Consider the following 15,479-nt stretch of genomic DNA (forward strand, 5'->3'; position numbering starts at 1 on the left):
GCGCGGATTATGTCTGGGCAATGCTTGAGGATGGAACCGTATTGGGCGATGGAGTTGACTAGTTGTATTGCTCGGCGGTTGATACGACGAAATGTCGCTAGTGAAACGGGATCGCAGTGGAGGATGATTTCGATGAGGAGCTCGTGGGGGAGATTTTCGAGTCGTCCGAGAGGAAAGAGTGCTTCTTTGGGCATAATATCACTTCTCGTGGCTTGTAGAGGGCAACCGGTGGAAAGATTTGCATCGTTGAGAGTACTGTCGAATTCGTCTTGTCGAGTGTAGACCATGCTCGGAGAAGGCATGTCTGCAGTTGGGTCTGATACCGTTGTCATATTGTGCTTGGCTGGATCAGTGAATGTTAGGTGAAGGAGAGGTGGACAGCAATGTTTTTTGGAGGCTACTTCGCTTCTATGATTGAGCATCGCCCTCTGCATTTATGCCGCCCTGGTTTGGGCGGCTGTGCTCACAGTAATTATAGATGGTTCTAAATCGTGGCGCATTGCCGAAGTGCATGCGGTTTGACGAGGGCGATTAAGCGCCAATGGTTTTGCTGGAGGGCGCAACTTCACTCATGCCAAGCCATGATTCTATATCGCGTGGAATCTCAATCAGATAAATGTGCTAAAACATGGATATAGTAGGTATCGATGATAAGGATCTAAAACACCACCGGCGCCTTCAGAAATGCTTCAGTCCACCCATTGCTACAGTGCGGCGCAAATTCTACTTTCGCAATGCGGCCACACAAGCAACGATTTCTTGCTCAATACTTCCAACAAAGCCACGAATTCCTTCGACACTCATCAACGCTGCATCTGCTCTCACTCCGAACACAATTCCCTTCTCTCCCGGTCCGACATCGACGAAAACCTGATGCGACTGCAAAAAGTTCGTATCGAGTGCGTCTACTGCTGTGCGTCCTGGTAGAGCCTGCGGCGAAGAGTAGTCGGTCGGGACACCCAACGCAAGAGGCTGGAAGAGGTTGTCTTCTTCGTTCGCAGACCCAGATCCGATGAGGATATTCTTGTTCCATAAGACGTTCAAGTACGCATTGAACGGAAGTTGAGTTGCACCTGGATCTGCGGCTTGTACAGCAGTGCGCAAGCTACTCTGCTCGTAGGCGACACGTGCGCTGAGCATTTGCTGAATCTTTCGGATACTGTCGAGCACATCCCGTTTGAGCACTTCTGGCACACACCATGGAAGCGTGTTCACCATTGGTCCTAGTACGTGCTCGATGCCATCGAATGCAGTGCTGCGACCGAGCTGGAAGAAACCAAACATGGGGCTGGAGGTCGCAGTGACGTTGGCAAGGGCGCGAGCAAACGCAACGAGCATGACATGCTGTGGTGAGATGCTATGGCTGGCGCAGACCTGCTCGATGTCGGCAAGAAGAGCCGTCGTGCTTTCGATCATGCAGAAGCTCTGGCTGCGGTCCTGGTCGTCTCTCGTCTTGGAGGCCGATGGAATGATTGCCTTCTCTGATCCAGTGAGAGTCTGTCGCCAGAATGTCTTCTCTGCATCTGGATCACGGGATTGTATCGTGTGGCGAACCAGTGCGGAGAAGGAAGGTGCAGAGTCTGGCTCACCGCCCTGGTAGATATTCGCAAGCTCTGTGATCAGCCGCGGCATGCTCCATGCATCGTAGAGAGCATGATGCACATAAAGCATGACCGCATCTCCATCTGCTGCTTTGACAAGACGAAGTCGAATGGGAGGCGAGAAGAGATCTGATGGAGCGCGGGCTTCTGCATGTGCCGTTTCCTTGACGATTTCGACCATGCTCTTGTCGCTCTTGACCTCTACGAATCCGTCAACTTTGATGGCACCATCTCGCAGCACAACTTGCAAAACGGTCTTATCTGCAATCGCTGCAAAAGTGGTTCTCAGGACAGAGTTGCTTTGCCTCAACCTGTTCCACGAGTCGCGCAGTTTGTCTGCGTCAAGACGAGTCCGCGAGTAGAAAGTCCAGCCTGGCTCGTATAGCGTTCTTCCTGATTGCAGCCAGCTTTGAAGATGATACTCTTGACCAGGTAGCAGCGGCAGTACTTCTTCGATGTCGGTTGAGTCGATTGCCAGATGGGTCAAAACGGCCTGGGTCTGCTCGCTGGAGACGAGCTCAGCAGAACTCATTGCTTTCGAGCTGTCGGTGGCTTTGTCAAGCTCGCTAGCCACTATCTCGCAGACTCGCCCCAGTGTACCACCGCTGAGAATGTCCGCAACGCTGACTCGAAGACCGGCCTTGCGACATCGGGATGCGATCTGTATGCCTGCGATCGAATCGATGCCAAAAGAGTAGATGCTTGCTTCGAGCGTGATGCTTTCAGGCGAGACTTGAGCGACTTCCGCCATAGCTTTGCGGATCGTGTCTGCGTATTGCTCAATGGCAAGCTTATCAAAGGACACCAAGCCAACGCTCTTTGAAGCAGTTGATTGAAGCTTGAGCGGCAGGCTTCGCAACTGTTCTGGATATGCCGTTGCGTATCGCTCAGGCTTCTGAAGAATATCTTGCACCGCGGATTGGAAATGATCGAGCAATGTTTCGAGCTCTGCTTTGGGGATGGAGGCATGTGCTCGTGCTGTTACGCCCTCAGGAAGGTGCTCGACTTCAAAGTTCAAGCGGTATTCTGAAGGCACTGGAGCTGTGTCCGATTCGAGCGGCTTGCCCAAGGTGAGCAAACTAGGTCCATCAGCGCTCCCGTCCACTTTGGTGTACACGAACAGACTGTCGATCAGTGCAGCACTTGGATCTATGTTGCTGTTGTCATCGCTCCTCCAGCTCTTCTGTATTTCCGCTAGAGATGCGTGTTGATACTCTAGAGAGCCGGTGTTCACATCGCGTACAGCTTGGACGAGCTCCTGGTTGCTCTGTAGGGAGTCTTTCATCGACACGCGGAAGGGAACGGTATTGAACATTGGACCAACAATTTCGGTGTCGCCTGATCCATCTTCCTCATGGACTTCGACGCCGGTCCTCGCCGCCATGACATGTCCAAATGCGACGTCACGTCGTCCATGCAGGCATGCTAGTGCTTTGGCAAATGCTGCCACTAGCACGTCCTTGAGAGAAATGTCGTCTCCCAAAGATGCCAACTCCAACGATCGTGGCTCGGCAGTGATTGTTCGCTCTGCAAGATGGAACTCGCTTGATGCCGAATCATCGATGATTGGCGCGCCCTCATATCCTCTCACTTGCTCGACCCAGAATTTGACTGCTGGCTTTGCGACTCGGGCAATGGCTTGAGCGGCTTTGTAGTAGGGCGTAATGGATGGCGGCATCTGGTTCCCAATATACCGTGCGGCCAGCTGTCGAAAGAGCATGCCAATGCTGATACCGTCATATATCGCGTGGTGCAGAGTGAGAATGATGACCGGTGAACGCTTCGCATTCGCGTTGTTGTCGTCAGAAAGGCTCTCTTGCACAACTGTCACGCCCGCCAAAGGCTCGCCACTCTCGATTCGACGAGAGAAGTCTGATTTCTCAGACGACAGCGACAACCAATACTGATGAGCGTTCTCGACTTCGACTTGCCTCCAATCTGGTTTCTTCACGTTCCCTTTGTCATTTTTGTGGACGACGCCTACCCACGGGCTGCCCGCATCGCGAAGCTCTGGAAGCCAATGGAATGTTGTACGGAGCACGTCGCAGTCCTCGACACAAAGATCCCAAGCCTTCTTCAGACGTTCAATTTCCACACCCGCGTGGCAGCGGAAGGCGTGATGATGCATGTAATATGCTCCATCGGAAGCAAGACTTTGTGTCAACATTCCAGATACGAGAGGTGTGCATGCGTAGACGCTTTCGATCGCGTCCTCCCTGCTCTCGGCCGATGATAGGTCGTTGTCGCCAAGAGACGAGAGAATGCCATGCTCAATGAGAGTGGACTTGACCAGTCGCTCCTGTCCCTGTGCTGCATCGTCGACTCTGGTCCTGTCATCCTGGCTCTGGTGCTCTCCATCTACAGCTTGAGCTGCCAAGAACTGCGCCAATGTGCGCACGCGGTTGTTTCTGATCAAGTCGGCGGAGGACACCTTCTTGAAGCCTTTCGTTCTCAGAAACTTTGCAAACCGGATCGCAGAAATGGAGTCAACGCCCACATGAATGAACGGCGTGTCCTTGCGAATTTGATCTTTTGCGACTTTGGCGAATTCACCGAGAAGGGTTTTCAGCTCGAGCTCGAGAGGGGTGTAGGCACTTTCCTCGGTGCTGTCCATGGAGTGTACATCTTGTGCTGAGCCACCGGTGGAATCGGATGTGGTTGCCACTCCAAAAGCTGAGAGCGGCTCGTGGCTTCGCGAAAGAATCGCTTCCACCAAGAACTCGACTTTCTCAAGGAAGTCGCGGGAAGCTTCCTCGGAGGGGAATACATTTGCAATGTAACCAAGACCGACAGTAAGCGAGTCCTTCTCACTGTTGGCAGTGAACTCGATCGCAAGCGGGTAGTCGACTGTGATGGTATTCTGCGTCACGTCTGGAAACAGGCTTCTATTCTGCTCTGTTGAGCTCGCCTCCTGCTGCTTGCGCGCGAACGAAAACAGGCAATCGTAAAGTGGCCTGTCTGCTTTCAACCAGCGCTGGATGTCTCTTGGAGACACGTGTTGGAATTCCAGGGATGCAGAATTGTCTTTCTGGAGAGTGCTCAGAACGTCTTTAAGCTGTTGCCCCTGTGCGTTAGCGAACGTCACACGGGCGGGGACAGTCGCTATGCACGGCGCCATGATGTTGTCCGCATTCTCCAGTGAAATTGTGCGACCAGACAAAACATTGCCAAAAATAATATCTGTGCTCTGCATCGTCTGTGAGAGAGCAATTGTAAATGCAAGCTGGAGAACGCTGGACAGCGTTACGCTCAAGGAGCCTGCGATCTGATTCTCCAAGGTGGACAGTTTTGCATTGAAGTCACGCTGTACTTCCTGTAGAGTTGAGTTGCTTCTGCCCTTATCGCCGAGTAATTTGGCATGTCGCCAATCGCGAAGGAGTGTCGACCAGTGGGTCTGAGCTCGTGCTTGATTTTGTTGCGCAATGTGTTCGACCAGCGGTTGAGATGACAGTCTAGTCTCACGGACTTGGTCGTGATAGATGGCTTCCAAGTCATGAAACATCAGGTACAAGCTGTGCCCGTCATAAATAGCGTGATGGATCGATATCAACAATGTATTGTCGTGGTCGCGCAAGTAGTTGACTTGCAAAGGCGGCTGCGTCCAGGCATTGTGGATTATTTCTTCCTCGACTTGATGCTGAATGGCTTGGAGAGAACTGGTCGATGGGAAGTCGTTCTCTCTCCAATTGGTGCGGGTTGCTTCAGACTTGAGTATAATTTGGTAAAACGAGTCGTCCTTGTGCAGAAAACAGGTGCGGAGGATCTCGTTGTCGCGAATCAGTGTTTCCCAAGCACTTTGCAGGCGCTTCACGTCCATGCTGCTATCAATCTTCAAAGCCATGTGGTTGATGTATGCTCCGCCTTTGCCCTGATCGGCATTCTGATGCATGCTCTGTCCAAGAAGCACCTCCTGCAACGGTAGGCAGGGGCGAATAGCTGCAACGTGACCACGCACCACTTCAAGCTCGTTGCTGTGCAGTAGACTCTGCTCGAGATTTGCAAGCTGAGACTGAACTAAGCTGTGTTTCTCCACATCTTGGCCAGCAGCGCGGGTCGAACTTTGTGCCAGTGCCTCGATGGTCGGATTTCTCATCACCATCGCCACGCTGCACTCATATCCAGCTTTGCGGAGCCGCGAGAATACACTGATTGCTGACAAGCTGTCGATTCCGAGCTCGAATATTGTGGTCGCTGGAGTGACCGAGGATGGCTTGTCTTTGAGCACCGGGGCAATGATGTCCCACACTCGCTCTTCGGACTCAGTCAACTCTCGCGCGACTGCAGACTTCTGACCTGTCTTCCAGTGACCAGAAGCAAAAGTGCTCATTGGTGTCTCCGAGATCGTTTTGACGAGAGTCTTGGTGTCGACCTTTCCAGACGTCGGAGCAAGAGGTATGTAATCGAGTGGCACAATCACGTCAGGGACCATGTAAACTGGCAAAGACTTTTGACAGTTGGCTCGCAGCTTCGTGTTGGCTCCTTGTACTTGTGACACGTCAATTTGAGGTGGGGTCTCGTCGCCCTTGCGCTTCACGGCACCAGACGCCGCCATGAAAGCAACAAGCTGGTCACGAGAGAGCTCCGGATGTCTGACGACAAGAGCTGCAGTATCGATTGGCTCGTCAGAGGCTTCGCGAACTCCTTCTGCAACTTCACCAAGCTCCACACGTTGACCCCGGATCTTCACTTGATCGTCCTTTCTCCCCAAGAAGAGAATGTGGTCATCATCTCTTAGTTTGACAATATCGCCGGTCCGATACATGCGCTGACCACGGAAATCTTCAACGAACCCCTTCGCGTCTGGACGATTGAGATAACCATTCGCAATCAAACTGCCAGTGAAGCAAAGCTCACCAGGCATGCCACGAAGAGCGTAGTTGTCAGTGCCGGGAATCAGAACGTGGCCAACCGAGTCTCCTAATGGCATACCGATGTCTCGTGCATCGGAGTTGGGATACAGGCGGCCAGAGCAGCACCCAACGGTGGCTTCGGTTGGGCCGTAGGCGTTGATCAATCCCACATTTGCCAATGATCCCCATTTCTTCTTCGTCTTGGGAGACATCTTCTCGCCGCCTACGCCAAGGAAGACAAGATCGGGCGCATCCTCGGGATCGAGGCCAGTCTGATCCAAGAGAGACGGCACGAAACTGGCATGCGTGATATGCAGTGAAGACAGGCACAAGGCCAGGTCATCCAGTAGCATCGACTTCAATCCCGTCGTAATCGCAAATCCGTGTCGCCACGCCAGGAACATCTCGCCTATGTGCACATCGAAAGCGCGACTCGCGAGCCCAAGATATTTGCCGCGGCCGGCTAATTCTCTGGTTGTGGTGACATCGCAAATGAATTCAGACTGAGCCTCGACAAAAGATGCCAGATTCTGTTGACTGACGAGCACGCCCTTTGGTTTGCCGGTACTACCAGATGTGTAGAGCAAGTATGCATTGTCCCGAGGTTCACAACGATGAAGCACATCGTCGCCAGGCTGCTTTGCAAGGTCATCTAGGAATGCTTTGTCCTCTACATTAGCAAGCTTGCAAGCCTGTGGGATCTGGACTCCGTCGATGAGTTCTAGTGTCGTGAAGATGAATGCTGCGTTGCTGTCCTGAAGTAAGAACTCTTTGCGCTCCGCTGGCAAGGCTTCATCAATTGGCAGATAAGCATTTCCAGATTTCAGGATACCAAGCGGAACAGCCAGCGACATCAGCGTTCGACCGATGCACATTCCGATCATCTGCTTCTTGATACCATGACCAAGAAGGAAACGTGCGATGCGGTTCGCTTCTGCATTCAATTCAGCGTAATTCCACGACTCCGTCTCGGTGCAGTCAGGATCCAACGTGGTCACAATTTCGGCTGCCTTCCAGTCTGGATGCTGAGCAGCCCAATGCTCTACGTAGAATGTTGCAGACTTGGTGGAAGGGCATGCCGTATCCCTGCGAGGTGTTGTCCGCGCAATAAGGGCATCGGGGAAGCCATCTGTCAGAGAAGCTACTGGCAAGTGCGAGTTCTCAGCCAGAACAGTGACCATTGATTCAAGCTGCCTCAGTAGCAGGTCATGTTCATTTTCGCTGAGGACATGGTCCGCCACAGCAAGCTCAAATTGCAGAGTGGAATCGGCTTCTTGCCAAACATTCAGTGCTAGCGGGTGCTCCACCTCGATGTTGGTGATGTCTTCGAGACGCTTCCACAGTCCCTTGTGCTCTTGATCTTGCTTAGTTGCAGATGGATGGAAAGCGAAAACTGCAGGGTATAGCATCGTGCTTGGACCACATCCCATGAGCGATTTGATAGTGCTCGGGCGAATGTTTCGATGAGGCCAAGCTGATCTAGAGAAGTTGTCCTGTTGTACCATGGTTTCTGCAGCTGTTTTCTGTCGCCTGAAGAGCACGGGCACAGTCGACATCAGCGGTCCGACAACTTCAGCCAGCTTACTGTCCATGACTCTATCCGAGAGGATCTCCGCAAACACGACGTGCGGGCTCTCAAGAAGATCGGAGAGGAGCAGTGCCCACGCAGTGCGGAAAATCGTGACAACAGAATTGAGGCCTAGTCCGCACGCGACCTTGCGAAGAATTTCCATAGGTGTACTGCATCCTTGGAACTTGATTCGATGATTCAACTTGTTATCAGTTGCAAAGCTTTGCGCGGTAGGTAATTCGAAGTCCCGAAGACTGTTCTTCCAGAAATCGATAGCTGTTTCGCTGTCTGCATCCAGAGCGGAACTCGACGAAATTGCCTCAGACAAGGACGCTCTCGAAGCAGTCTTGAGGGTACGTTCGTACGCAGCTCTGACATCGTTCTCCAGATACGCCAAAGATGGTCCATCGTAAATGATGTGAGAAATGGTGAGCAGCAGCGTTCTTTCCTCGCCTCTGACAAAAATGTCGACTGCCCAAGGCGGCTGCTGGAATAGCTGTTCATGTTTCTGTTGAGCAACCTCTTTGACACGCTTCCGCGCAGCTTCTGAGACGTCGCTGGAGATCTCATGGACATTCCAGTCGAAGTGCGGCTCATCATAAATGAGCTGCAAGTACGAAAGATTGTCCTTTCGCGTTTCGTCCGATTCTTCGCCAAGCTCAGCTTTGGGGACGAATCCTGCGCGTAGCGCCTCAGTCTGCCTTGCGACTTTGATCCATGCGCGCTGTAGGCGAGCAAGATCAACATCCTCATTGAGACGGAAGACGTGACTGCTCCAATAAGCTTGCGGATCTCTCAACGACTCTGTCAGCAGATTTTCTTGCAATACGGTGGTAGGGACGACAGTGAACTCGTCTTGTTGGATGCGTCTCGCAACTGCTCGGTAGTGCCGTGAATCAAAGCTTTGGAGAACGCCTGCCTCAACGTACTGTTCTGGCTGCTCACTTGCTAACGGCGAGTCGGCGCGTCTGGAGGCGTTCGCAATGGTGCAAAGGTCATCCAAAGATCGACACTTGAATGCATCTACGATAGATAGGCCATATCCGAGGGCGTTGATCTTAGGAATCAGCTTGATGGCGCCGATCGAGTCTATGCCAATAGCTGCGAGGCTACTGTTGGGGCATAGACTTTCGGCGGGAATGCGCAGAACTTGTGCAATAACTTGGAGCACATGCTCGTTCTCAGAGCGCCACTGTATGTCTGTCGCCTTCGCCGTCGTGGTGGCGGAAGCACCTGTATTGTCTTCCCATGAGTTGAGATCGATGGAATGGTAGATCGACGTCAATTTGGCACGATCAACTTTAGCTGATGCCGTTGTCGGAATCCTGGGGACCACGACGAAGCTGCTGGGGATCATGTACGGCGGCAGCACTGAAGTTGCATACTGCTTCGCGCTAGCTGCAACATCCTTTGCAAGCGGGTGAAGAATGGCCTCGTACTCATCACCGGCACCAGCAATCGAAGGACAAGCCAAGAAAGCAACGACCGATCTGGTTTCAGCCTCTTTGCGCTTGCACAGTAGGACCTCAAATCTCTCGATTCGCGAGTCAGCATCTTTGAGTGCAAATGCAATCTCACCGAGCTCGACTCTTTGCCCACCAAGCTTGACGAGATCATCGTCTCGCCCAACGTAATTGATCGTGCCATCGGCCAAGTGGCGCACGAGATCGCCAGTGAGGTAGACCCGCTGCTGAAGTTGTTCGTTCCATACGAACTTCTTCGCATTAACATCCGGCATGTTCCAGTACCCGGTCGACAGTTGAGGTCCGGTCAATGCAAGTTCTCCGATGGCGCTGCGCATAGCGATTTGTCCATTGTCGATGACATAGGCACCGACTGACGGCAGTGGTACACCAACATTGGAGCTGTGGTATGTATCTGCTTGACCAGTAAATTTGCGCAGTGTTGAGACCACAGTGACTTCCGCTGGCCCATAAGTATTGAACGCTCGCATATCGCGGCCCCAGTCAGCTGCAACGGCTTCTGTGAGTTTCTCGCCAATCATAGTGACCACTTCCAGCGTCTTGATATTGCTGCGGGAAAGTGTAGCAGAGAAGGCGGGAGTCAAATGCGCATGCGTGGCCCTGAGATCGTTGGCTATGTCTGCAAAGTTCTGCAGCATGAGTTGCCTGGTGCTGGAAATGACAACGCCGCCAACACTCCAGGTATAGAACAGATCCTGCACGAAGACGTCGAATGTGTATTGTGAGAATTGCATGCATCGAAGGTCGCCACTTGATGTTTCTGTTGGCACGGCTTCTGCTAGTGCATTCATCGCAGTCGCGGCAGCTTTGTGAGAGATTGGGACACCTTTCGGCAGGCCAGTAGTACCAGATGTGAAAATCAAGTACGCAAGACTGGAAGGATCGTGTGTGACACCGAGTTCAATGTTTGAACCTGAGATGAGTTCTGCTTCGATCGCATCAAGGTCAATCTCGAGCGTCGACACGCCATTGGGAATCGCGGATTTTTCGACTTTGGACGATGTGGCCGAAAGCAGAAGAATTCGACTTTCAGTTCGCTCCATGATGGCGTGCTGCCGTGCCGGAGGTGAGTATGGGTCGATTGGGCACCACCCAGCGCCAGCTTTTAGTACAGCGAGTACCGCAATGTAAAGCTCAGGACACTTCTCCATACAGATCATTATAGGTTCGTTGATGACGGCGCCAAATCTCGTTATGAGAGTCTGAGCCAGAGCCGTTGCCATCCTTGAGAGCTTGCCATATGACCAGTCGATATCGTTCTCCGGATGATCGATAGATTTCCGGAAGACCAGAGCTGACTTTTCTGGTGTTGTGGCTGCATGCTGTTCGAATCGACTCTGCAAGATAAGCTGCGACTCCGGCAAGTTGGGCTGGTCGATGACCAGGATTCCAGACATCAGTCGTTGGCTCAGATTACAACGAAGGTCCAGCAGAGTTCCGGAAGCATCATCACAGATCCCTGCAACGAGCTCGTCAAGCTGACTGAGCATGGCAAGTGCAGCCTGTCGATCGAGATGCTGATGAGTATAAGTACCGCGGAAGCGTAAAGCTCCACTGGAGGTCGGCCACACCTCAATCATGATCGCAAAGTCATGTTCCATTGCAGGATGTTCAACTTTGTGCCAGATCGAGCCATCTTCACTCTCCGTGTCGAATGCTTGAAAGGCGAGCAGCGTGTCGTAAGGTAGGGAGCCATCTGCAGTAGTTAGAGAGCTGAGCGGGGCATGTATGTAAGGTAGGGATGCAGCGTTCTTCTCTGTCAATGTTTTGAGCAGATCTGCGAGAGTCTTCTGTTTGACAGCTGTGTGGTCGAGTTTGACAGGTGTCACAGTAAAGGTTGGAGCATGGCAGATACTCAGCTGATCCTCGAGGCGATCGGAAAGTACACTGCCGAATGAGATTTCTGAAGTCGTTCCCGTGTATGAGAATAAGATTCCTGCCCATGCAGCGTGCAGGATGGAGAGGGGAGAGACAGATGCAGCTTTTGCTGCGGCAGAGATATTTTCCATTGTGGCTTTGCCGATGACCTCTTCAACCTGCACATCCTGATTCTGTGTCTCAGGCTTTGAAGCAGAAACGCAGGGAAACGGCACTGGATCATGATTGCCGAACTCAGTTTGCCAGTAATCCACACTCGCTTGAGTGGCCGATGAGAAGTGCTTGTGGACAGCGATGCCGATCTCAGTGCGACTGAGTTGTGGTTTGTTGTAATATGCTGTCTCGACATCTTGCAATATAAGTTCGAGTGAGCCGCCGTCGAAGACGCCATGGAACAAAGACAAGAGAAACGCTGAGTGCTCGGGTCCTTGTATGATCGAGAGCCGGAAAGGTGGCCGGTTCAGCGTGATGGCAGATTCTGCCTCCTTCTGTGCCTCTGATATTGTTGTGTTCCAGGCATCCGTATCTGAAAACACAAATCTGTGGATGCTCAAAGAAGCGACGTCGGACTTCGGTGAGATAACACATTGTGCGAAAGGAGCCAAGTCGTCATCCACGGGCAGAAAAACGGTTCGGAAGATCTGTGGCCCAGAGAGAGCACTGCGCCAAGCCTGCTCAAGTTTGGAAATATCGGCTCCTGGTCTTGCGTGGTAGATCGAGTGATTGATATAGCTCTTTTTGGATGGCGAACCTCCCTGCCTTGACACACTTCGATAGAAGCTGGTGATCATACCAGACTGGGTGGCAGTGGTTGGCAGGACCGTTTCTAGCTCATCGAGAGGAATGCTGAGCTCGTGAGCACATGGTTCCAGATTTCGGGAGCTGTATTGTGCAAGTCTCTGATCCCACTCATTGGTCTGTGACTCGGATACCGCGTCGGCACCAGTTTCAGTCGAAACACGACTAGCGATACCCTCTGGAGTTCGACTGCTCAAAACGTCTGCGACGTTCAACCCAGTTAGACCGCTGTCTCTCAGCTTTTGCAGAAAGCGGACTGCTCGAAGACTGTCCAGCCCAAGGGATAATAGCTCCGTGGTAGGAAGTATGTCTCGAACATCGATGTTACTGATATCGCTCAAGATCGTTAGAATGGTCTTCATTAGAGGATCTGCTGATGCACTGTTCCTCGAATGGTCAAGCTCATCGTCTTTCCTGTCGGCCTGGGCTCTGGCAGCCCACCTCTTGCCTGCAATTACGCCCAGAGCTTTCCGATCTGTTTTACCAGACCTGGATCGTGGCATGTTTTCGAGCACCACGTACATTGCAGGGCGCATGAATGGTGCAAGAGCAACTTCGGCAGCTCGCTGGCAATCCGCCACCAAATCTTCATGCGTCACAGAATGATCTGGCACAACACAAGCGAGTACTTGCTGGCTGCCTTGATCTGAAGAGCCAGGGCCGTGCACGATCGCTGCCACTTCTGCGATTCCTGGAACACCAGCAATAGCATTCTCAATCTGACCAAGCTCCACTCTCCTCCCGCTGAGCTTCACCTGGTCAGCGGTGATTCTGCCCAGGAACTCAACGCTCAGCTCGCCTTTGCTATTCTTGACGACTCGGGCTCGATCTCCCGTCCGGTACAATCGACCGTACTCTGAACTGCTCACAAAAACAGCAGCAGTCTGTTCAGGCCTGTTGAGGTATCCTTGACTGACTTGGGGGCCACCAATTGCCAGTTCGCCTGCAAAGCCCATGGGCACAGGCTTTGGTTGCCTGGACGTTGGATCGATTATGAGAATAGAGCAGGTGTCGATGGGCTTGCCAATGATAGAACCTCGCTCAAAGGCCGAGAAATTGGAAACGATAGTACAATTGATGGATCCCTCCGTCGGTCCATATGCATTGAGTAGTCGCCGGTGTCGCTGAAGGCGAGGAGTATGACTGGTTTCTGATGACCATAAAGGTGAGTCGGAAGAGAAGTTCTCGATGACCTTTGGGGTCAACTTCTCTCCCATGGTCCAGAGATGGCGAAGTGTTGGTACTCTGTCCGGCCTTAGGACACTCGCCATGCTAGGGGTTGCCATCATAATTGTGGCTGCCAGCTTGTTCACAGCTTGTTCCGGATCCGTCAGTAGTTGGTCCCTCGGCGCGCTGCATAGAGTTCCTCCAGTCCACCACGTTACGAAGATTTCCATGATTGACGGATCAAATGTGGGCGCCGCAAATTGGAACCAGCGGAAGCCGTCTCGCATGAAAGATGTCGGAAGAAATTTGGTGTGCGAAATGATCGAACATGAAGCAGCCAAATGGTGAATTTTGACACCTTTGGGCTTTCCAGTTGATCCACTTGTGTACATTACATAGGCCAGGTCCGAGGGAGATACCTGTGGTAGAGTGTCATTAGGTAGCATAGGCGAGAGTGAGCCTTTGCGATATCGCGTGATAAACTCATTGACATCGTAACAAGTCGCAAGCTCGTCATCGTCGCAGTACCAGGCATCCCATGGACGGCCGCCAAGCTGAGGGCCGTTGCAAAGAACCACTGACGCACCAACCTCTTCTACTATGCCACGCAGCTGCTCAGATGGCGCATCTACTGGAAGAGGACAGAATGCGTAGCCGGCCTTCAGTACAGCTAACCATGATACGTAGAACGCAATACACCCTGCCATGTACGCTGGGATGATGATTTGCTGTTCTGGTGGGATTCTGGAGGCTCGCACGAGTCTTCTGAGCTTGATCGCGAGTGCAGTTGTAAGACTGTCGAGTTCTGCGTAAGTGAATGCTTCGTCGCCAGCATCTTCAGAACGTCCGTCACAGAATTGTAGGGCAAGCCGCGTCGGATGTGACGAAGCGGATAGCTGGAATCCGGCATGAAGTAAGTCGGCAGGCTTCTCCTGCTTCTCGCCCTGGCTGGTGGATGATGGATGCGACTGAGGTGGATGGTTCAGCACAGACAGCCGAAGTTCTTCTGTGCCTTCAGGTGCCGTTAACGATAATCGATTGAAGAGTTCTTTGAAGATTGCGTCAATGTAATCCTGATCGATCAGATCTTTGTCGTAGTACACCACAACTGTGAGGAGAGTGGCATGGTATTGAATCACAAGTGGCTGACGTGAGGATCAGTCTATGCATTGTGCTGTTAAGACTACGTGAGGACTTACGCAATCCAATTGGGGCGCATGGTTGAGCGTGTCCATGTGCTCTAGGTCTGCTAATAATTCCAAACCAAAGCCAAAAGGACCTTGGCTCTGATCGGTTTCCTTCACGTCGAGGCAGCATTCTGAGTCCTTGTCGTTCTCGTGCTGCTGTTGGCTTCGGTCGTCGAATTCCGCTTCCACAACACTTGAATTTGAGGTCCGGTCAACGTGCTCACGAAGCAAGAACTGGAAGCTGACCTCTGACTCGCCCGTGAAATCCGCAATGAAGCGCGAGTAACAACGTAAAAGTGCAGTCTTCCCTTTTGGTGCAGCGGCTGGGTTGGTATGATAGGTCCATTGTCTTCGTAAAGTCTGCCTCGATGCTATTGATGTATGGTTGTTCTGCTCGATAGTGTCCAACCGCGGAAAGTTTGTGGGTCTGCATCTGTATGTGGTAGAAGTCGCCATTGCTTCCTATGATAGCAAATGTGCTATTCAGTGTGATAGACGGTAAGATCTGATAACGGGAGCCAGCTCCTCTCTTCCGGTAAAAGGCGGCACCTGTACCTACCGGTTCTCTCTCTTCTACGCGTCCAGCAGCGCGCGGACCTGGTCCATCGTGCCATATCGCGAATGCGCGGTTCTGCTTCTCGCACGATTCGATGTGGCCGCGATCGGTACTGTCATGAGACAGTGCGCGTGCGGAACGATTGCCCTAGCAGGTATTCTCCTGGTGTCGGCACGTCTTGCCAACAGCGCACGTCCATCGGCGAAGCATCGGCATGTGGGCAGCACGCTAAGACCCACTCATCTGCAAAAAGCAGACTGACGTGGGACGTCTCCATAAAGTTATCAATCTGATAATCTATCCGCAGAATGCCAGTCGGATAGGGCTTGGCTGTGGCGCGCGCTATGCACAGATCCCTGTTAAGCGAATTCGGCTTTTCGAGTTTGAG

At 52.3% G+C, this 15,479-nt stretch overlaps 1 protein-coding gene across 1 annotated transcript; it reads right to left on the reverse strand.

Moving 5' to 3' along the window:
* Nucleotides 1-723: 723 nt before the first annotated feature.
* RHO25_006752 (uncharacterized protein) lies at nucleotides 724-14,991 on the reverse strand (the record flags this gene model as incomplete). The annotated part of the gene is made up of 2 exons (XM_023597552.2): nucleotides 724-14,493; nucleotides 14,548-14,991. 2 exons carry the CDS (start codon nucleotides 14,989-14,991, stop codon nucleotides 724-726), a joined length of 14,214 nt encoding a protein of 4,737 aa, XP_023452903.1.
* Between the last annotated feature and the right edge of the window lie 488 nt (nucleotides 14,992-15,479).

Source organism: Cercospora beticola, chromosome 4 (genome assembly GCF_033473495.1).
Source record: "Cercospora beticola chromosome 4, complete sequence".
Classification (NCBI taxonomy): domain Eukaryota; kingdom Fungi; phylum Ascomycota; class Dothideomycetes; order Mycosphaerellales; family Mycosphaerellaceae; genus Cercospora; species Cercospora beticola.